This window comes from Corvus hawaiiensis, chromosome 1 (assembly GCF_020740725.1).
Source record: "Corvus hawaiiensis isolate bCorHaw1 chromosome 1, bCorHaw1.pri.cur, whole genome shotgun sequence".
Taxonomy (NCBI): Eukaryota; Metazoa; Chordata; class Aves; order Passeriformes; family Corvidae; genus Corvus; species Corvus hawaiiensis.
In genome coordinates this window covers 37,621,828-37,643,830 of record NC_063213.1, presented here as the reverse complement: position 1 = coordinate 37,643,830, position 22,003 = coordinate 37,621,828, and the positions used below count along the sequence as shown (strand labels likewise).

The window sequence follows — 22,003 nt, the reverse complement described above, 5'->3', positions numbered from 1 at the left end:
AAAAAAGGAGCAGTAATTTGCTTTATCTACAAGCAGAAGGAAAGGCACTGTAGAATAATTTCATTTCCATCATTTTCTTAACTCAGAGAAGAATGAGAATTCCTTTTCAGTCTGGTCATAAGGCAAATCAGTAAGTACAAATGGTCCCCAGATTCAGGAAATAAATACCTACTTTTTATCAGTCTCTGTGTGCAGACCCAGGACTGGTTCAAAACTCAAAGTCTGTGGGATACATACTTCTGTAAAACCATCCTCCTGGTTCACAGCAAGCCCAAGTCACTGCTGCTAGAAGTTATTTCTGTAGTGAGGTAATGCCTCTTCTCATTCCCAGAATGAGTTTTGAAGCTGGGATACTGTCATTTTTGGTATCATGTTACTCCTTTTAATTATTAGTAGCAGGCCTTCTAAAGTCACAGGTAGAGATGATTTCTTCCTTCAGTCCCTAGACTGTTCAGAATCGCAAGACAGCACTGGTCAGCTCTGTTGAGATTCTTATGTGGAAAGTCTCAGTTTTCCACCTGTCTCTGTTTGCATGCATTGTTATAGGTACACAAGGACCTGTTCAGATTTAGTTACTAAGGTCCAGGGTCTTGTCTGACGTCTCAGGGTTATCAGTTTGAGATTCTTGAGGTATATTTTAGAGCCATGTTCAAAATTGCAACTTAATTCATTTTAAATTGAAAGTGTCCCTCTCAGCTGAGATAGTTTCTGCCACTGAATGAATCAGCTGCAGGTTTTTATGGCTGATTATTCCTATGTGATGATGTTTCATAGCAACAAAGCGATGCTGAGCCCTTGCTGCAAGTTGGTCTTGCTCCAAATGGTCTTAAAATTCTAATTGAATCTGTAAATAGAGCTCTTCTTTTTTTTGCTTTTTTTTTTTTTTGCTTTCAGCCTTGCTATTTGTAGGGAGATGAGAAGTTGTGCTCACTACGTGTTGTCAAAGCTGTTACACCACTGAGATTAAACTGTTGGTTTTCTGTTCTGACTGTAGTTCCAAAGGCCAAACTACCAAGTCTCAGAAAAAAGCTCTTAAATGAGTAAGTAAATAAAGGTATTTGTTGATGTTTGTTGGTATTGTTGATATTTGCTGATATTCCTTTCTCCTTAAACATCAGAATTCAATTGACAACCTCTTCCATTTCAAATGTGAATTTTTTTGAGATGTCACAGATGCCCACTGAATTTGTCAAGCTGTAAGCATTGGGTTACACTGATACTTTTGGAGAACAGTACTGCGCTGATGGAACTATGCGTATCCCAGTGTATAGGAATTACTGCTTTGTAGTCTTCATGTTGGGATTCACATTCTGACTCACTTTCTCAGCTGACAGAAGGACTTGATAGAATCACTGAGTGCCACTGTGTAGAGCATGCCTTGTTCTTCCTCTCTGGTGAAGAACAGAACTTTCCAAGGGCTTTGCATTCCTTAAAGACATAAGCAGTTTTGGAAGTGTTCCTTAGGCTGCTTTTACATGACTGTGTCATATGCAAGTAATTGAGTTTTGCAGCAATAACACACCTCCCAACTTTATGCAAAGAGTTCAGCATTACCTGCAGTATTTTGTCTGAAAAGTGAATTTGGCTCACAGTTAAAGATTCTCTTTTTGTCAGCTTGGACAGACCAATTATGTTCCCAAGAAGTTGAAGCAGGTCAGCAGCTAAGGCTAAACTCTGGGCTGTGCTCTGTTGCAGGGATCTGCTGCGGCCATAAAAGCTGATGTGAGAATTCCATGGTTTGCTTCCAGCAGCTTTGATGAAGAATTCTTTTTATAGCTAGGGCAGGTAATGGTGTTCCAAAACAGAGAAAATGGTGTGTAATTTTGTGAATACCCATCCAGAGAAAAGGCAGATAAAGAGGGCTTGAGGAGGATGTATAGGTCTTTATTTTTTTTTAAGATACAGTTTTAATGAAAGCTTTTTAGGTGTTGGCAGCATATCCAAACACCTGCTGCAATGTTTAATTAAAATACTCCAGCTGAATAGAAAGCTTTCCTTCTGACCTTTATTGAAAAGCAAAGGATTATTTGACTTTGATAGTTCTGACAAAAAACCCCCTTAGTTTCTACAGGAAAAAAATGCAGGTGATGAGTTCCCAATATGAAAAATAGTCAGTTGTGATTTTTCCCTCACAATTGTTTCAGATTAGCTAGTTTTATTGGACCCTTTTCAATTAATTCCTTTTGATTAAAGTTGCACAGGAATAGAGACGACAATCTGCAGCTTAGAGTGTGACATATTGCAATACCGTTTGTTTTTTCTCTGGTAAGTCATGGCTGTGATATTTTGTTTATTATTTAACATTCCATGATTCACCTTTTGGTCCAGATTAAAAAATATGCCATGTCCTATAGAATTTACTTACAACTTCAAAGAGAAGTAGAGCAAAGCAAACCACTTAGAACAGGGTGAATGCAATACAGTAGGAAGAAAGCTGTGCATTGCACTAAAATCTTGACTCATTCAAAGAAGGTGCATTGGCAGTGTGGTGAAACACTGTGTTTTGTTTAAAACGTGTTTATTCAGCTATGGGTCTTTATTTATCTTGGTGTTGTGAGGCAAAGAGATTTTTCAGTAGGATGAATGTTCTTGTGAATCAGCTTTGAAAACATCATAAGACCTGCTGCATGTAAAGCCAGGGAGCTATGAGAGAAGAAAGCAAATAGCTGGAAATACAATACCATGCATCTGGTTGGAGAACTTGTTATTCACAGTTAAGGTCAAAAGCTAAAGTGTGTGTCATCTGGAAGAATGACTGACTGAGACTTCACTCTTAGAACTAAACACCAGTTACCTTTTTTGTTTCTTGCTGTCAAGGCGACAGACAAGAACATCAATTTCAGTGTTTAAAATAGTTTAAATTCTAATGTAGATGCAACATCACCTCTTCCATCACCCATTCATAAACTGGAAAAAAAAAGGTCAGATAAGTCTAATAGTCCTTCAGTCTCCAGACCCACCCCACATTTTCAGGAAAATATCTGTATGGCTTGTTGAAGTATAGTGGATTTCCATTCATATGTGTATGTTTTGGTATCTTTGCTGAATTTGTCCACAACTCAGTTGGAAGTTCTATATCTGTTCACTTTGGCTTGGACTAGGACAAATGGGGTTTGGTTGAGGCAGGAGCAAAAAGTTCTTAAAATCTGTGAGGCCTGCAGCAGGTGACAATTTCTGTTTATCACTGATCTAACAGTAGTTTTAAAACCCTGGCAGGAACATTGCTTCATATGTCATTACTAATCATCAGGTTGCTAGTCAGGTAACCAAGGAGGAGTTTCTGAGCCCTGGAAAACTGAATTCCTTACAATACATAAGTACATGTGCCATAATTTTCTCGTATCTTTTTTTCACAGAGAAAAATGTATGACTTAAATGTGGAAAGAAGTATGAGTTTTGCAGATTAATAGAAAATGGCAATTTTTTCCCCCTTCCTTGATGTGGAACATTAGGGCATTTTGACAATAAACTATACCTGTCAGTATGGAAGCCGATATGTAACATTAGCAATCAGCTAAGAGGCACTTCATATGGCTTGTATTAATCATACTGTCAATTTTAATTCCATGGGCATCCTTCTTTCCACTTTTCACTTGGAATTTATTTCACAGCATGATCAAAGCTCTGCTGTTCATTACATTCAGCATTAGCTAATTTGGCTTTTGGCAACTCTCATCCCAGTTCCTATTAAATGCTGGCCATAAATTGAGATAAGCATTGTGCCAAAACATTTCAGGATTATCAAACGGTAACATAGAGATAGGTGCATTATCATGCTAGTTTGAAGACTGTTGGGTTACCGCAAAATTAACCATTAGCAGATACTTACAACCTCCAAAACAAATTTACACCTACAGTGATTTTTTTCATGTCTTCGGAATTGACTACAGGATTAAGCAAATGTGAGAAAAATCATGTTTCTGTAACATTTCTGAAATGCCTGTTTGTGTATGCTGTAGTTTTATAGAGACTTTTATACAGACAGTTTTGCAAGTGTGCTGTATCATAAAATATTTTGGGTTACAGAATATGCTCTGTTTATACAACAAGATTATTAGGGCAACTGTTTTTTCCCAAGCTGCAGTCAGTTAGGAGCCTGTGTACAAGACTGATACCAAAAGATCTTTTATTTAGAATTTTTTCTTTCAGCAGGTGTTTCTAGAACCTTCCAGAATCCTTAATTTATAGTGATAGATATAAAAATGGCAGTTTCCCTGGAGAGAGGGGAAAATGCTCCTTGGGTATGTAAGTAAAATACCCTCTCTACTAGCACTTGGCCCTCTTTTGTTCATACTTCAGTCTTGAAGAAGTAATCTGAAGGTAGACTTAAAATTCCAGTGTAAAAGATCTATAAAAAGCCTTGAACAGATATGTAAATGGTGAGAAGTAATAAACTAGTGGCTTTTTTCCCAGTATCAGATAAGTTGGTGACAAAATTTCTGTAGGTTTTGGGCTGCCTCACGTCTTAATTGTTATTGTTGGAGAAAGTTACAGAGAACAGTTCGGCTTCTAAATGTTTTCAAAAAGTCTGATAAAACCAGATAATGCTGCAGTTCATTACTGGCTGAATATGATATGTAACAGCTGTGGTTTAAACATTAGTAAATATAAATTATAAATAATTAGAAAATTTGTTTTTAAAAAAATACTGAATGACTAGAAAGCATAGTAGTATCATAAGACAGAAAATGGTCACAATTATGTAACTGACCAGATTACTTGTGATTTTTCGTTTATTCATATATATTTTGCTAGAATATTTATTTATTTATTTGACGTAAATTTGTATCTAGTTTAAATACTTCCTAGGGCTTTCCAAGGGCAGGACTAAGTTTCAGAAATAGGATTGGCTTGCTGTACTTGCTTTCCAACCAGTCTTGTAGAGATCTTTTTGAAAACAGAAGGAGAGTACAAAAATATGTAAGGGCAGAAGAGATCAGCTTCCTCACTAGATGATGATGTTAGCAGTATTTTATTTTTTGCTTTGCTTAACTCATTGCTTCTGCAGTTACTTCCTGGAAACATGAGCACTGAATCTGTTTCCTTAGAGATTATCTTAACTTTTTTTTTTTAAATTGAAAAAACCTTTCTTGTTGTCTTACTTACTAGTCTCTTGCTTAAGCGTACTGGTGTGGAATTTTTTTTTTCTTCCATCCATTTTGATAGTTTGTGAAGCAATTGTAGCATTCAGAATAAATTTACTTCTTCTGAGAGAAACCAATTCAGTAGTCTTGAGGCATAGGACCAAGACTTACCTGGTGTAGTGGTTTGGTCCAAAATACTCATTACTTTTTACCTTCTGTGAGATAAGAATTAGGAGAAACGCAAAGCAGGCACCAAACTTGAAAGACTATATATATATATAGTCTTTCTATATATATAAAGAAGTTTATTAACAGACCTAAAAGAAGAAAAAAAATTTCATACCACACCTTTAGAACTCTTCTCCTCCCCCCACCTTTCTCCCTTCTCCCACTGACAATGTAAAAAGACAACCCTTAAGATGTTCAGTCTGTTTACCACTTCCATAATTGTTGGGAAAGATGAAACAGGAAAGCCTTGGAAATATGATTGCCTGACAAAAGATTTTGGGAATATGAAAACTACAGGCAACATCGAAATGAAAGCCACTTTTGAAATACCAGGTCTTAGTTACTGAACAACTAGAAAACAATGGTATGGCCACTGAAGTAATCCCCTCTTGATGGAACAATACCCTCTGCTTGCAAACAGGTCCAAGGGTCAGAGCAGACCCTACTAGCTCAGCAGAAGGGGTCCAAAGAGTAGTTTTTAGAAGTTAAGATGTAACACTCTATGGTAATATAAGAACTCTTATAGGCTGTATGTAAATGCTATAGGATTTGTATCTTGTATTAGATTGGTTAGTGACAATTAGAATATTCAGTACAGAAGATGATTTATTGTATTGTAACCAGGACTTCAGACATTCTCATTCTCTCTCTTCTATTCATTCACATTCTCATTCTCAATTCTCACTCTCTCTCTTCTACACATTCTCATTCTCATTCTCACTCTCTCTCTTCTACTCATTCACATTCTCATTCTCTCTCTTCCACTTCTACTCTTGCTCCTACTCTCTCTCTCTCTCTCTCTCACCCGTTCACTCTCTTGCTCTCTTGGGCCTGCTCAGAGCTGAGTCTACCAGCTCTGAGCAGTGCCCCAATACCCACGCCCTTTACAATAAACCGGCTGTGTCCCAAGACCTGCCTATAGAGATCTCTCGTCTCCATCCGTCACCGTCTACGTCCAGCCGTCCCGACTGGACCCCAGAACCCCCGTAACCTACAGTCTGGCGCCCACCGTGATTGCCGAACCCACACCCGAAACCTACACATAATAACCTTGTTCAGTCCGTTTAGGAAGAGGAGTCTCTCTTGCCCATGCTATGAACACATTATTACAATGAGACAGCTGCCCTCTTCCAAATAACTTTGTTCAGTCCATTTAGGAAGAGGAGTGTCTCTGCTTGCGAGTCCCTTCCCCCCAACTTGCAGCTTTTCCCACAACTGCTTTCGAGGGTCCACTCTTGAAGTTTTTTGGGGTACAATTTTAAGGTTGAGCCGTTCAGAAACAAAAGTTCTCTTCACCCATCTCTGGGAGCATTTCATCTCTAAGAACGGAGGCCCTTCTCCTTCCCTGGGAGCAAAGGGTCTTCCTCATCTTCGTCTTTAGGACTATCTCTGGGAGCATCTCTAGGAACTGAGGTTTTCTCCTTTCCCATTTGGAGCAAAAGTCCTCATGGCTTCCATTTCTCCCTGTTCAAACTCCTTATGAAATTACAGCTGTGTCAGCATCTGCCTATCTCAGTGCAGGTGCTTTTGCTCACGAGTTGAACACTCCACCCCCCATATCTTCATGAAATTACAATGGGATACTCTGACATATCATAGCTTCACAACAGAATTTCAGCTTTAAGCATCTCCTCTTTCTCTTCCCTCAGGTTTTCAGCTCTTCACAGCACTAAAAGGGTTAATCTCACCTCGGCCTTGCAGCTGGAGTGTTGCTTATCGCTGTTGGTCACCTGACCTCTGCCGGACAGCGGTGCCGGTGCCGCTTTGCTGAAATTTTGGCCGCACTGGAGGGGGGAGGGGGAGGGGGCGAGTCAAGCTGCTCCGGCTGCCCACAGCCCTGCTGTGGAGGGGGGGTTCTGTGTGTGGAACAGGTCCATCGGCTCCAGGATGGCTGTGGCCCGGCCCAGCGTGGCCCGAGCAGGGCCTGGGCCGGGCCCGCTGGCCCCCACACAGGGCCTGCAGCCACCTGTCCCAGCACTGGAAATGAGACAGCTCTGCCTCAGGGTTTTCTGTTCTTAAGTGTGCATCACAGAGGCGGTCACAACTTTCAGTGGCTTAAAGAATTGTCCAAATTCAAACTGGCCAGCTGATAGGTTCTATCAGGTCATAGAGGAAGCTGTAAGCACCACTTCGCAAGAACATCACTTCTGGGACTATGCTTGCTAACCCATGACGCCTGGAAAGAGGTGTGTTTCAGTGCTTCTAGAGGCCAGAGCTGCTGAAATGAACCCAGATTCTCATGAAGCAGCTTAATACTTGCAGTTGAAATATACCTCAGAATGGTACATTAAAGCCTGGTATCTTTTTCAGCATAGATTTCTACTTGTGATGTTTTACAGTGGATTGGTAATAAAAATACAGACCAGGATTCCTGCACTACCTAAAACAGTTTCTGAAGTGTAAATGCAAGGAGACGCTGTGCGAGCTGGCATTCTTCCTTTCAAACTTGTGAATTTAGTACGTGTCACATTCAACCACCTCTAGGAAAAAAAAAAACATTGTGATTCATCCATTAAATCTTAAGATCGAGATTCAGCAAATGACTTGAGCATTATCAGGCTTAAATGTTTCCCTGAACCTAAAAATATTCGTAGATATTCTTAAAATGAAACATAAGCTTAAGAACTCCGTTGAGCATGTCTAAGTTTCAGACATGCTGGTGTGGTCAGTAGAAGGTGGGTGATCTGCTCCTGCCCTTCTGACAGTCAGCAAAACGTTCTGGCAGAAATGAAGCTACCAGGTTTCCTTGGGCAGCCTTTGTGTGTGTGTACTCAGAATCTAAGAGGAAGAAACGGATGTTCTATTACAGATGATAAATGGACTGGATAATGCTGTCTCTGCTCACGCTCCCGGACACGTTTTGTAATACGCTTCTGCTCACTTGCATCTACCTCAGCCACATTTTAATGGGACAGGCTGAAACTCTCCCTGCTGGATGGGTTCTTTTTAAGTTTGTAGTTTTGAGGTTTTGTATTTAACATAAAAGCCTTCCACCTTCTGTGGAAGTCGAAGATCTAATAAGTAAAGAAATAAATATAGGCTATTTATAAATACATAAAAATGAGATTGTTATGTTGAGGCATTGTATCTGTGCTCTGAAGTAGCAGTGTGAAGGCTGACAGAAGTTTAACTCTGATCTAAGTATGTGCTTTGGGATGCTTCTATTAGAAAACTGTCCAACTTGGTAAAGCTACAAGCTTCTGAAGCATCTCTGGTTTATGTGCTTTGTAGTGTCTTAAAGGAGGGCATCAGGTGTAAGTGCATGAACTTTTCACCTGTACTGAGCATATTTCAGTTGAGAACTGAGACAGATTTCACTGTGCTGAAGTGGCAAGAGACATTGGATCTGAGGTAGGAAGACTGCACTTCAGTTGTAGTGTTTCCCTGGAGTTTCAGCAGCGAGGAGGCTGAAATGAGGGAGAAATGGGCTATGCTGCTTTGGGAATAAATAAATAGGGTAGATGGAGCTTACAGATTGTGGCAGGTGTTCGGACTGTGGGTGTGTGCCTGTGGATGTTTGTGGAAAAGAAAATTAATGGGAGAGGTGAAGAAGCCATGAAATAGACCAACATGTAATAACTTTTTTGTCATCCCCTCCCCCCCTCAGGATTTTGGCCATGTCTGTGGATAAAGTAAAATTTTGAAAGAAAAATTTCATAATAATATATGGGATATGTGGTTTTAAAGGCAGCAATTATTGGATTAGCAGAAGAAAGGCCCTTTTTAAAGTCTCTCAGCTGTGATCATTCTTCTCCCTTAGCAAGACTCTCTATTGAAGCCACTTCAGTCAACAGGAGGGAAGGAAGGTTTGGTCATGCTTTCTTCTTAGGTATATTGCAGAAATACTTGCTCATAAATTTATTGCTGTCTGTTAAAGACAGTTTAATTTATTTCAACTTCTGAGCTTTATGAAAATTTTTCTTTGCCTGTATTGCTCCCTTGACAGAATTATTTTTCACTTTACTCCTGCCTTTTTTTCTCCTTGATCTGGAGTCCTAGCAAGGAGGCTAATGATCTCCCTGCCTTCTGCTCTGACAGCAACATGATTCTGCTGTGATGCCTTTCCTTTGGCAAAGGCCAGCAGAGGACAGAGGTTCCAAGTGAGGTGCCAGTCTCGGGTGTTGGCTTTTGTGTAGGGTTCCTCACCTGTGCAGAGTTAGTAACCAAAGACCACCTCGCTTCAGAGTGTGGACTGGTTCTGGGCCGGTCTAGGTCCAGATTTCTGATTTTAGTTGAAAGTTTCTATAAATAGTAGATTATAGAATAGGCTTTTGATGCAAAATGCTACTAAGGTCTCCCCAAGCTGACATTTGGCATACTCTTCATCAGCTAACCAGCAACACAGCTACTGCTTATGTTATTTTCTTTCTTTTTTTCCTTCAGTTGAGCAGATTTTGTCAGGAATTGCTGTGGTAAAACCAGTACAGAAATCAAATTAGCTGTTCATAATTCCAGGAATTTAACCCTAATTTGCAGTTTCTGTTTTAGAAGAGGTGAGATTGGGGACCCACTGCTGCAAAACACAGCTGCTGCTTCTGCTCTTGTTGGTGGCTTTGCAGAACAGAATAGTTCTGGCTCGCCAAGCACCTGGCACAGGACCACAAGAGTTTGACGGCGCTGCATTTATCAGGGGGAAGAGATTCAGAGCTGTTTCTGTGCTTGCTTGGCACATTGCAAAATAAGAGGGGACTTTGCTGTTGGCATTGGAGAGCTTACAGCTTGTGGGAATGTTACCCTGGGTTTTGCTCACAGTGGAATAGTCCTCTTGTGATCATAAAGGGCATGTTCTTGGAAACAACACTGCTTTTTAATGGTTGCAGTTAGAAATAATGGTTGGGTTTGTAACCTGATTTCAACAAAAAACCCAAAACAAAAAAAAAACCAAACCAAAAAACCATCTCTATGAAGAAATAATAGTACTGAACAAGTACATTTACACTAGTATAGCAAATTTGGATAAACTTTAGTATTTTGGTTTTATAACATATTCATACTAGTGTTAATGTAATGAAAGCAAGTCTTGTTGTTTCCCAGTGATTTATACTATACTCCTAAGACATTTCTTTTTTGAAAGCTGATGTCTGCTTTTTGTGGATCTGACTTGCAGGAGTTACACTAAACAAGATTAAGAAATCAGTATGGGAATGTGACTGATACAATGAACTCAACTACTCGACTCCCTACTTTTTCCTTCAGTTTCTCTTGAATAACTGCTTAAATTTCCTTTGTCAAGTTACAATTTCAAAATGAAGTATAAACTGTTAATAAAATAGATCCATTTCTTTTCAAGAGGTTTCATGGATCATGTGACCCAGATTCATAATTTCTGCCTTGACAATTACCTTGACAGTTTTATTCATACTGCTCCAAATTTGCAAATAAGAACAGCTGGAAAAGTTATCTGACGGAGGCTGTTTATCTGGTATCTTTTTTCAGGTTCATGGGAGTTATGAGGTGGGCTTGAAATCAGTTTGCAGTCTGTTAGGTCCAGTGTGTTTTCTGAGTCACAAGACTTGCCCAGAAGGACATCCCACACGCAGTCTGGGCAGTTTGACTGGTAAAGCTTTGTTTTCATGGGAGGGAAAAAGAACTTTAAAAACCATTCGTAGGAATAAAGCAAAGGTCTTCCTAACCCTGTTTTTTTTGTTTGTTTTTTTTTTAAACAATGGCCCTTAGTGGATGCCTAGGAAAGAAATGACAGTGGGGCAGGCAAAAGTAGTGACTTCCCACATCTGTACTCCAACTTTTGATCCCTCTCTGGCTTGAAGACTGTCAGAGGTTCTGCCTTCATGTTTAAGACTGTATCCTTGTGTTTGTTGGCTGATTTGTGTTAGCATGAAAACTAATTTCTGACAAGCAGCTAAATAAAACTCTTCACATGGTGAAGTAATTAAAACATGTTGCCTTTCTAAATTTAGTTGAAAAGATACAATGTTTTCTGGGATTAACATCAGTATTTTTGTTGGGTTTAATTCTGGTTTCCCTAGATGTCTTTTCTATTCCTTCCTCACCTGTATCAAAAATGGGAAAAACTTAGTCAGTTTTTATCCTCCATAATGTTATTTACATTTCCTTGAAATTATTTGTTCTATTTTCTTAAAAGCTGTTTGAATTTGGAGCTACTTTGAAGACTCTGTGTAAAGTTACTCACTTGGTTTATGTTTTCAAAACTCCTCAAGAGGCAGTGCTTGAATAATTACATTTGCAAAATTTGATTTTTACTCCTTATTATAATTTAAAAAATACAATTTTTTTTTTGTTGAGCAATATGAGATGAACCCCAGCCCAAAGGACTTTGGGCATCTAGAAGTGACTTTGTGTGATGCTGAGTCTTTTTTTAACTGTCCATTGTAACTTTCCAAATAAATATCCGTTTCCAAATTCCTCAAATATTGCTAGTTCTGCCTTAGCCCAATCCTGTTATTTTGTTTTGAGTTATTCCCAATTTGATCTCTTTATTTTCACATTGCCATACCAAAATTTTATCTGAAGATTAGTTATTCCCCTTCAGTCTGTGAGTAGTTATGACTCTATTCTGTACAGGAGTATTGTTTGTCTTGTTCAATTATTGTCTTCAGCATTTTACTTTCTTTCATTTAAGACATTCCTCCGAAGCTGACTTTGATACATGATACTTTGATACAAGCTTTTTATTGCTGTATACTTCTAGCATAAACCAACATTGTTTGCTGTCATTTTTTTGGAAGAAAAATTTCTCAGTAGCAGACGGTATTAAGTAGAGGGGGAAAAGAAAATCTAAATGAGTGAGAGAATATTTTACTGTTGACATAATTTTTTTAATAATGTCATATTAACCATTGCATTGCACAGCAGACGTGCCAATTGATTCATTAACCTCTTTGTGTTTTCATTGTATCAATTTTTAGCCTCCCTTCCACCTCTTTACAGAAAGTATTATTCTTTGTACTTTGTACTTTATACTTTGTACTTTGTTTCCTAGACCTACTATGTTTCTGCAATACATTTTAAGGAATATTTTAATGTATGGCTCTTTGTCGTTGTTCTCTTGTTACCATAATCTGACTTTTTACTTTAACCCTTACATATTGCCTTGTTTAGAGTTTCACTACAGCTCCTGTGAAGTCGATAGTGTTTTCATTAGCTTCTTGCTTGTGTAATACCAGAATGTGGGGGATTTTTGGTCTGTTATGTTATTATTCATGTGCCCAAGTCCATCAAGATCATACAGTTCAGCAAAATGGTATTTCAGGGAGGAGCACTGCTCTGCTCCCTATTATATTAAAAAACCAGGGGAATTTGTGAAGTAGCTTGGATGTACTATCTAATTTAAGCACCTCCATCAGTATCATCATGCCAGTGTAAGCACATGCTTGAAGTTAAGCACATATATTTGAGTGTTGCCTTATCTTGGCCAGGGTTTTCTCAGCTAGGAGCAAGTTCCTGCTTACAAACATGCAGCATACTGTCAGCTCAGGCCTTGACAGAAGAAGATTTATTATTTAGATTGTAGTTGACATAAATGAAGAAACAAAACCACTGATTTGACAGTTTGGCATTTGTTTTTTGTGAGATAGTGCATATTTGAGTGATATAAAGACTGCTCAGTGACTGGGTTCAACAGAACTTCGTGGTTGTTTTCTCTTAAATAAGATTATAAAGTTTTGCAATAAATTATGACTAATTTGACATCTTATATATGGAATGTTTCTCCATTTCCTGAAAAGTTCCTGTTCATGGGTGTGCCACTTCTTTAAGGATTATGTTTTACTTAGTTTTGTTCTTTTCTGATGCTCTCAGGAATGCTTTTATGTTTTAGTAACTTCTCTAATGCAGAAATTCTGTTTGTTCATACCTTTTACCATATCTTGTTTCATTTGTATCATGACATACATACATGTCTGTATGCACATATGTATGTTGTTATAATTCCATCTGATATGTATTTGTATGTATATTTATATATATATATGTATACATGTAAAAAATTCACTCTGAAACTGTATATACTGGGTGCCATAATTCAATTCCTATACACCAATAATATGTTTTAAAAGCTGTTATTTTATCTGGAATCACAAATACAAAATTCATTTAGAATGTTATCGTATACAGTGAAAATAGGATTATTATGAAAATAAGCAGACTGTGTTTAGATTCAAATTATGAATGACTTGCAAACAGAAAAAATACAGAGTAGCTGAGGCCTAATGTGGTTATAGTAAGCTGTGTTGTACATGTCGCAAGAAATCATTGTTTATACATCTGTTACTAAAATTTAGAAATATTATGCTGTTTTCTTCATGCTTCAAACTCTATAAAACAACATTTTTCTTTTTCCTTTTTTTCACAGCACTTGCTACTAGCAATAAAGTTTATCATGGCTTTTGTAATTCCTGATAAACCAAGAGATATCCAGATGAAACTCGCCAAATTGGAATTTGAATCTTTAGAGGCTCTCAAACAACAGGTAAGAGCATTTCAGATGCAGCTTCATTTTCTCTTAATCCATCATTCCTTAAGAAGTGGAGCTGAGAGTTCTAACTTACTCATCTGTACTTTCAACCCACCAATGCATGCAAATCAACACCAGGAAAATGATCTTCCCTTTCAGACAGCTTGAAATTCCTGGTGTGGCTGGTAATGTAGCACCTTATAATGTCTGTTGTCCTTGTGTGTGCAAACATACTTTGTTTATATTGTCACTTTTAAAGGACATTGGTCCTATGAAACCTCATTTCATCCTCTGGAGGTGTTTGTTACTACAACACTAGAATTGCTTTCATTTCTGAAATACCATCTCAAGTAAACAGTTAACTTGGCTCTAGTATTAATCAGAAATTGTAAACAGGCTGAACATGTTTGAAGTAACTGTGTTGAGAAGTATATACATGTGAGGAAATAGTGATATTGCCTTATTTTACTGTCCATACAGTATTCTCATTTTATTGTGTAGAAAGGTATATTCTACAATATACTTAAGAAACATTCCAAAACAATGTAGGAAAATAAGGAACTAGATTGTTTTACTGAAAATTTCTGTTTGAACAAATTATTCCATAGAGTCAGTGGTGGAGATCGCAAGAGACGACGAATTGCACAGGATTAGCTTCAGTAGGATACAGAGATTCTACAGAGCTGGTTTTGCAGTGGTAGCATTCTTTAGGAGCTTCTGACTGTACAGTGCTAGATGGGATTTCTAAACTATTTTACATATCAGAAAACGAACTAAGAATAAAAACGCAAGCATTGAGCTGCGGAGACTGGTTTCCCTGTTTATTTTCATTTCAGATATTTTCACACTGCAGAGCATGGTTTTACATGAGCATGTTCTTTGTGTGCTCTGCATGCACGTATGTAAACTCCTCTATACTATTTATTATGTGTGTAAAATGGAAGGTTACTTTTTAAAGCATCTACTGTAGCTGCATGTGAAAAAACAATCTCTTTTTTCTGAACAGAGTCTATAAACAATGCACTGCCTTTTCTAGTTAAAATCCCACCATTTTGTGTGATACTAGAACATCGCTATTGAGGCCAGTGCTGTCTTTCTTAATCAGCCATGACAAACAAAATCCAAATTACAATCGTATCTAATGCCTGATAGTTCTGGTTTGTTTTTCTGTAGTAGGTCGATGTGAAGTTAGCAGGAGCTGGCCAGGGATCTCATGTGGTTTTTAGATAATATTAAAAGGAACAGGACTACATTTCTATTTCAGCTGTTCTTTCTCTGTTTTCATTTTGTAGACAGGCAAAACTAGTCACCCACTGGAATGTTAAGGTCAAGAGAATATAGTCACCTTTGGTCACAGTGTTCCAATTGGAATATGTACAGAGTCTCTTTCAATATGAGTGTGCATGTCAGCAGTTAGGTCTTTATCTCCTGTCCTAGCATCTGTGCATTCCTACAATAATATATGCCCGATTCCCAGTTTTTCAGGGTTGCTTCATTAATTCAGTAGCGAAAAGTTAGTCTGAATTTCAGCAAGAACCAGAAGCCTGGCCTAGTTCTCACCTATACTTTCAGGCTTCCTAAAGGATCTAGGAAGAGTATTGGCTGAGTTTCAAGTGCCTTGATAAGTAGTTCAAACACAAGTATATGCCATCACCTTTTTAGATTTCCTCTGATTGATACTGTGCTACGTATGCCACAGACATGTAGATATTTGGGCGTTTTTTCTTGCTCCTTAGTGGGTTTTGAGTGAAAAATATCTGTGTTTAAAAGTAGTACATTGGCACTGCAAAAAGATACCGAAGCATTTATTTTAGAAGCACATTTTCTGTTTCTTCCTCTTATTACATGGTAATTATTACAGCATGGTAATTTATGCTGTATATCTTACTTCCAAGCAAAAAATGAGAACAACAAAATCCCCCAAAACAACAGGCATAAATATCTGGGGCGAATATGTTGTGGGATCAAATGTTATGGAGAAACTGGTTTGTATAATTTTGTGCAAGTATGCATCACATTCCTTTCTTGATGCTATGCAGACATGCATTCCATTGTGTTTTACCATATAATCTTTTAGAGTACTGCTATCTTGGGATGTAGCTATTAGAAGGGTATTAACAATGCCACACTGTAAACCTCTGAGATGCCAAAATAGATTATTAGGTTCTGTATACAGTACATGGAGAGAAGGTCTCCTAATACGGCTGCTTTGAACAGTTGTACTGATTATGCTTGGGATCCTTAACTTTAGGCAGTGGGGTTACCTTTACATTTTCATTAATGCTAAGCTAATTGCTTTTTAACATGATGCAGTGGGACTGTAACTATTCCGTGTTCAAATCCATTTGAAGACTTGAGTGTCTATTTGAAAGGGATTTTAGGGAATAGAGTGTCTGAGCTCTCTAATAGCGATGAATAGTCATCATTAGAGCTTGTTAAAAAAGCCCTTCTATATGGTGAAAAATTCCATTAAAAGAAAAAGGAATTCATTTTATATTGGAATGTCAGTCTTGTTTTGAAATTCTCAAACTTTAGGAAAGGTTTTTAGGAACTTCTGAAATGTTTCTTTGAAACATTTCTTTACATAGTTTGTGTTGAGACTATTTAAAGGGAATACACTGTTGAATGGGTTGAATAATGTAATCTATTTCGAAAATACTTTGTTATGATACAGACCTAGTATCACAACAAAGTTTGTTAATGTAAGTCAAGACAAGGTACATTAATCTTTCTGAATCCAAATTGGAGGATGTGTTACAGCTGTAGATTTTGCTTCAAATTTCCCTGTAAAGAATGATAGAGGAGGCTGATGAGACTATTGTTGGGGGGGAGCTGAGGCAGAGAATAAATTAGTGTGAACTTTATCATAGGGGACTAATGACATTATGCATCAAGATTCTTGGAAGAGGAGCAGGAGCGATTCCTTTCACATTCTCTAAAGTGTTGTCAGGTTCTTTGTTGCGTGGAAGGAAGCTGGATAATGGACAACTAGAAGTGAGTATTGTTTGCTGCCAGGGTGATGGGCCCTTTTCTGGTGAGCAGCAGGATCCTTCCTGGGGAAGTAGCCACTTGGTAAAGTGGAGTGAGGTGCCCGAGACTCTCCTTGCATCTTTGCAGTACTTGCTGCAAGTGCAGAAGCATGCCATGCTCTTCTGTCTAGTTCCTATTTTAAGGAAGACCAAGTATAGATGTGCCTGCAGGCAGCATGGAAACAGTCAGTTAATTCTCCAGTGGTTCAGGAATCACCACTGCATACATTGTACATGGAAATAATGATGTAAAACTTGTGTGAGTTCACTATCTAGCATTTTCAGGGCAGTGACAGTAAAAGCTTCACTGATAAGCACTTCAGCGTCTGGATAGATCAAAGCTTAATGAATAGACAAAAAGCCTTCATGGTTGGAGATGGATCAGCCATATATCCTTGTAAAAGGTCTAAGTTTCAGAAACACAAGATAACCACAGATTAAACAGCATAATTTTCATTTTGTGGACTAGATTATAGTGATGTTTTCAGGTATTAGGAGATCTCCCCAGTATTACCTTCTTCTAACTGAGGCAAACATCAAATAAATACCTTTTTTCTGAGCTGAAACTAGACTCAGGGAAATGGTAGCCCAGTTAGGGAAAAATAATTATTCGTGCAATTATTTTCTGATCATGAAATACAGATAGTAACAACTCCAAGATGATGTATAACTAGTAGATATGTTTCAAGGAAGGATAGAGTGTTAAATGATGGAGAATGGCCTATCTTTCCACAAAGTGCAACTACTTACACAGCATCAGTACTATCTCTGAAAACACAAAAAAAACCTCATTGATATGAAAATGCTTGTGGTTTTTTATGATACTTTTACATTAAAACATCTGAATTACCTAAATTGGGTAACGATGTTTTTCCTTATAGCATCTTCTTCACCATTCTCTCAGCAAAATAAACATAGCCCTGATGGCAACAGTAGAGAAATACTTTTTCATGCAAGAGCTGGCTTTTTCAGAGTAACTGTAGAGGAGAAAAACTGTCCTTAAGCTGGAGCAGAAAAATTTATAAACGTCCTATCATCCCTGTACTCTTGCTTCCTTCCTTAGTGTTCTAGCCATCAGTGGGCAGTATCTTTTAACAGGAATGCCTTTTCCTTCCGATACGTGAAGCCTTTCAGTGCTTCCTCTGAAGAAGCGTGTCCATCTGTTAGGTATTTGGTGTCCATCTGTAAGTATTCCACCAGAAAGTGACTCCAGACAGATAACAGGCTCATGAGTAAAGGGCCCAGTCAGCTGATTGACAGCTGTCACCCTTCCTCAACTGGCAGTAATGAAAAGGGTCAGGCTTAGTGAACACCAGCCATGAAAATATGCCTCCTTTATCCTCCCTGGTGTATTTCTGTTCAGAGAGTGATAAAGCAATGCGGTTAAGACCTTTTGCTCTTTCATACAGTATCTCCCTTGGCAGTTGTACCATCCATATGCAATTGCTTAATGGCAGTGGTATAGTCTGGATATCCACAAACAATTGCTTCAGTTGCTTTAGAGTGATGCCTAGGTGTTTGTAAGTCAGGAGTGTTCCTTCCTAATGATTTCCAGCAGAATAACATGTTTTTTGAAGCAACAGTAGGTGCAGCATTCACTAGGATTTTTCCAGCAATGTCAGCCATTTCCTGAAAATGGATCTTGTGTCTCAGTTCCCTCTCAAGGAAATGCAGTAAATTCAGAATGCTGTGACTGATTTCTGCATTATCGTCATTGACCAGAGGCTTCTTCAAAACATGACAGTGTATTAACAAGCTTCTTTTTGAAAAGGATAATGTGACAATGACAGAAAGAGACAGGTGTCTCTTCACCTAGGTGCAGTCATATGGGAAGTTTAAACCCTTCCTCCCTCCTTCTGCAGGTATTCTGGTATGCAAAAGTTGGTGTTTTCTCAGTGAAAACCTTCTGATTCAGGTAATTGCAGTGCCTTATCATTGCAATTCACTACACTGCAGCAGCTCTAATAATGGCAAGGCTTTCTGGTTTCTGACTGCAATTGCTGAACCTTGGTATTTCCCCTGGGAATAGTACCCACAAGCAGTAATCACATCCTTTCCAGAAGGAATACACTATGCTGGCCTGTTAGAGTCTGTAGCCTCTCTGAGAACAGCTTTCTTTAGCTCAGATCAAAACAGAAGTGTTGCTAACTTAAGGGTCTTCTGTACTGTGTGACATTTGTGCGTTCTCCTGGCACCTCTTCAAGCTGTTGTTCTTGCAGAGATTTTCTATGTACTAATATATCATGTATCTCAAAATATGACTGTGGATGTGATGGGCCAGTAGAGCTGCTTGAATTATCAGTGAGCCTCAGAAATGACCCTTCTCCTTTTGTGGGGGAAGAAAAAGAACAGGATCTTTTGTTTTAACCATTTAACAGTGGAAGAGCATTATTTCTTAACATCCTGTTTATTTATCATGCAAAATGGGAACTGAAGACAGTTTTTGAGAGTCTGAAACAAACTCAGTGGATTTCTGCCTTACTTGATGCTGTAATTACCAGGATGTAGAGGGGCCTGTAGTATTAGGACTGCCCTCAAAACACCACTGAAGCTTGTTCCATGGTTGCTGGCAATTCTGGACAAACACAAGGCTGCAATCAGACAGGAGGGCAAGTAGCTGACATGAAAAGATTTCATTCAAATAATCAAAGATTTGCAAAACAACCTGTAGGAAAGGCTGATGGAACTTGAGCTCAAACATTGAATTTAGGTTAAAACAGAATACAAGCAAATAAACCATTTGCTTTATGTTTTGACACTCCCCTTGCCCCCAAGAAAATCCTTAAAAATAGCATTGTTTCTAAAGAAAAAAAAATATTTTTAACAAGGCCTCATTTTTTTCAGAAAAAAATATGTGGCTGCACTTTTTTTTGATAGGCTCTACTGGTTTGTGTAATCAGACATAATTCACAGCTGATGTTAAAATAGAACCATTGCTAATTGTTGTTTGCTGTAGTTTTTTTTAAGGCCCAACCTGTTACTTCAATTTCACAAATGCAGTTTTTCCTAGTGAATAGGCAGAACACTTTTAGACATGTCAATATAACATTTGCATGTGTTTGGTAGCAGGAGGATATAATGCAAGTAAGATTCATTATATTTTCATAACAGTTTTTTAAGCATAGAAACACTTGCACCCAGTCATAGAACAGATTGTGCTCAAACATAGTTTTGCCAGGGTATTTTAAACATGAATGCCTTTAATCCTGGAGCTTGCTTGAGAGTATGTTAATGAAAATTTCTTTCAATATAAAAGTGTTAGCAAAACAAAAAAGAATTGTTGTCCTTTAAAAAAATAGAAGTAAAATCAAGTTTGGTAAGAAGATTTGCATCTCCCCATTTGCAACTTTTCAACTGAAGGTGAGGTGACAAGAAGTCTGTCTGGTTGGAAATAAGTTAAACTTTTAACTGTGGGACCCTTAAGAGCTAACAGTGTAAATATAAACTTTTAAATAGGTGTAATGTGATGGTAGATGATATCTTTGCATGCTCTTAATGGGAACAGAAACAAATAGTGCACCAACTTCCCAGCAGGTGTAATTTTCTTTTTCAGCAACCCATTTGTTCTCTGTGGCTGTTGCTAGGGGTAAAATTGTGCATCAAGTTATGTTTCCATAACAGCTGAGTCTCTCTGGAAAGATTACCCATTTTACCTTTTTTCAAATCCTGACCTAGAGCCTGGTGGTGGAATGAACATCAGTCAGTTCAGTACTCTCTTTTTGCCTGATGTCCCAGGTCATTGACAAGATGTGATCTCAACAAGGAAACCTGGAATAAGGGGATAGGATAAAAACTAGGTTAAAATTGTTCCTACTGTAAGACTGCTGCAGCTACACGAGGCTTTCATAGTTTCAGAACCCAGAGGAGATCCCAATTATGTGTGTACTGGTTTGAATACAAGGGAAGAGGCTATTCCACTTCCCATACAAATGAGAATAAGGTGCACAGTGAGATTTGATTTCAAGAACTCTGGTAACCAGCTTTTACAGGGCATCCTTGTGTCTGTAGTTACAGACTTCTAAATGTGTTTGTACCTGTTACTGAGAAGGTGAAGGACTAGAGTGAGAAGTAAAAATTAAATGTCTTCTCATGTTAAAATTCCTTCAAAAGAAAAGAATCCCATGGGGTTACACTTACCGTGCTTGGATAATGAGCTTGTCTTTATAGAACTGAATGGAACTTGATGATAAAAAATACAGTATTTGTTGCAAGTAGCTGTGGACTCCCACACACCTATTGCATTTTAAATATCCTTTTCCCTATGCCACCTCAAAAGATCCCAGTGAGAGCAATGGACTTTAAGAGGAAGTGCTAGTTTATTTGAAATAATTAAACATTACTCTGGAAAGCTTTCTCTATTACCAGGAAGACAGTAAGTATGACACAACTTTCTGGAGATGATTATTTCAGCCAAATTTCAGATGTTTAACTATTACTGATTATACCACTACCACCCCTCCTCCCAAGAAAATCTCTGTGATCCTGTCTACGAGAAGAGCTCTTTCTGAGACGTAACTGGAGACCAACGAGCAGGAACCCTCAGAATTCCTGAAAAAGAGGAAAAACTTTAAAAGTGGGTTCATGTCTGCATGTTGCTAGTGATGTCACTTGTACCAAGACTGAGTCTTTGCATGCTGTGCAGCCTGATAATGGTGATTCTAAGAACAAGTCTTCAGCATGATATGTTGCCTACCTAGCCACTGGGGTTTTGTTAATTTTTGATTTTGAAAAAAATCTCTGTGCTTCCTGGTGCTGCCTCAAATACTCATGCTTTCTGTGGTGAGAAATAGCACTCTGATATATATCTGGTATTTCAGTAAAACTCGTGGCAAATAGTCAAGTTCTTGCCACATTGATTCATTTTTGTTCTCAAATGAGATGTAATTAATTGCTTGTCTGGATAGAATAAAAAGAAAAATAAGTAGTTAATGTGTGTGCATTTTGTTTAAATTTGATAGTCTGTATTACTACTTAATTATGTTTGTTATATACACATGACTTTTAGCACATCCTTTTGCTATGTTAAGAGTAGTCCTTGTGCAAATGTTTTTCAAACTTTCATCACAGAAGACTTTGTAAAGGTGGTTTCATGGACTGCTGCTTCTGGCACTTTCAGGTATCTAATTCTGTGCTTTCTCCCAGCATCTAAGGAGCTGATATAGTTGAAAATGTGTTGAGAGGGTGATTTTCAAAAGGTAAAAATTGGTACTTGTTATCACCATTGTATA

General features: G+C 38.1%; 1 protein-coding gene across 4 annotated transcripts in view; it reads left to right on the top strand.

The window, feature by feature from the left end:
* ANO10 (anoctamin 10) overlaps positions 1 to 22,003 on the top strand; it is a 123,359-nt gene that overhangs the window by 68,085 nt on the left and 33,271 nt on the right. For all 4 annotated transcript variants that reach the window (XM_048301105.1, XM_048301123.1, XM_048301114.1 and 1 more), the window contains one exon: positions 13,645 to 13,761. In XM_048301105.1, the coding sequence (XP_048157062.1) occupies positions 13,645 to 13,761 (117 nt within the window). The remainder of the gene's footprint in view (positions 1 to 13,644; positions 13,762 to 22,003) is intronic.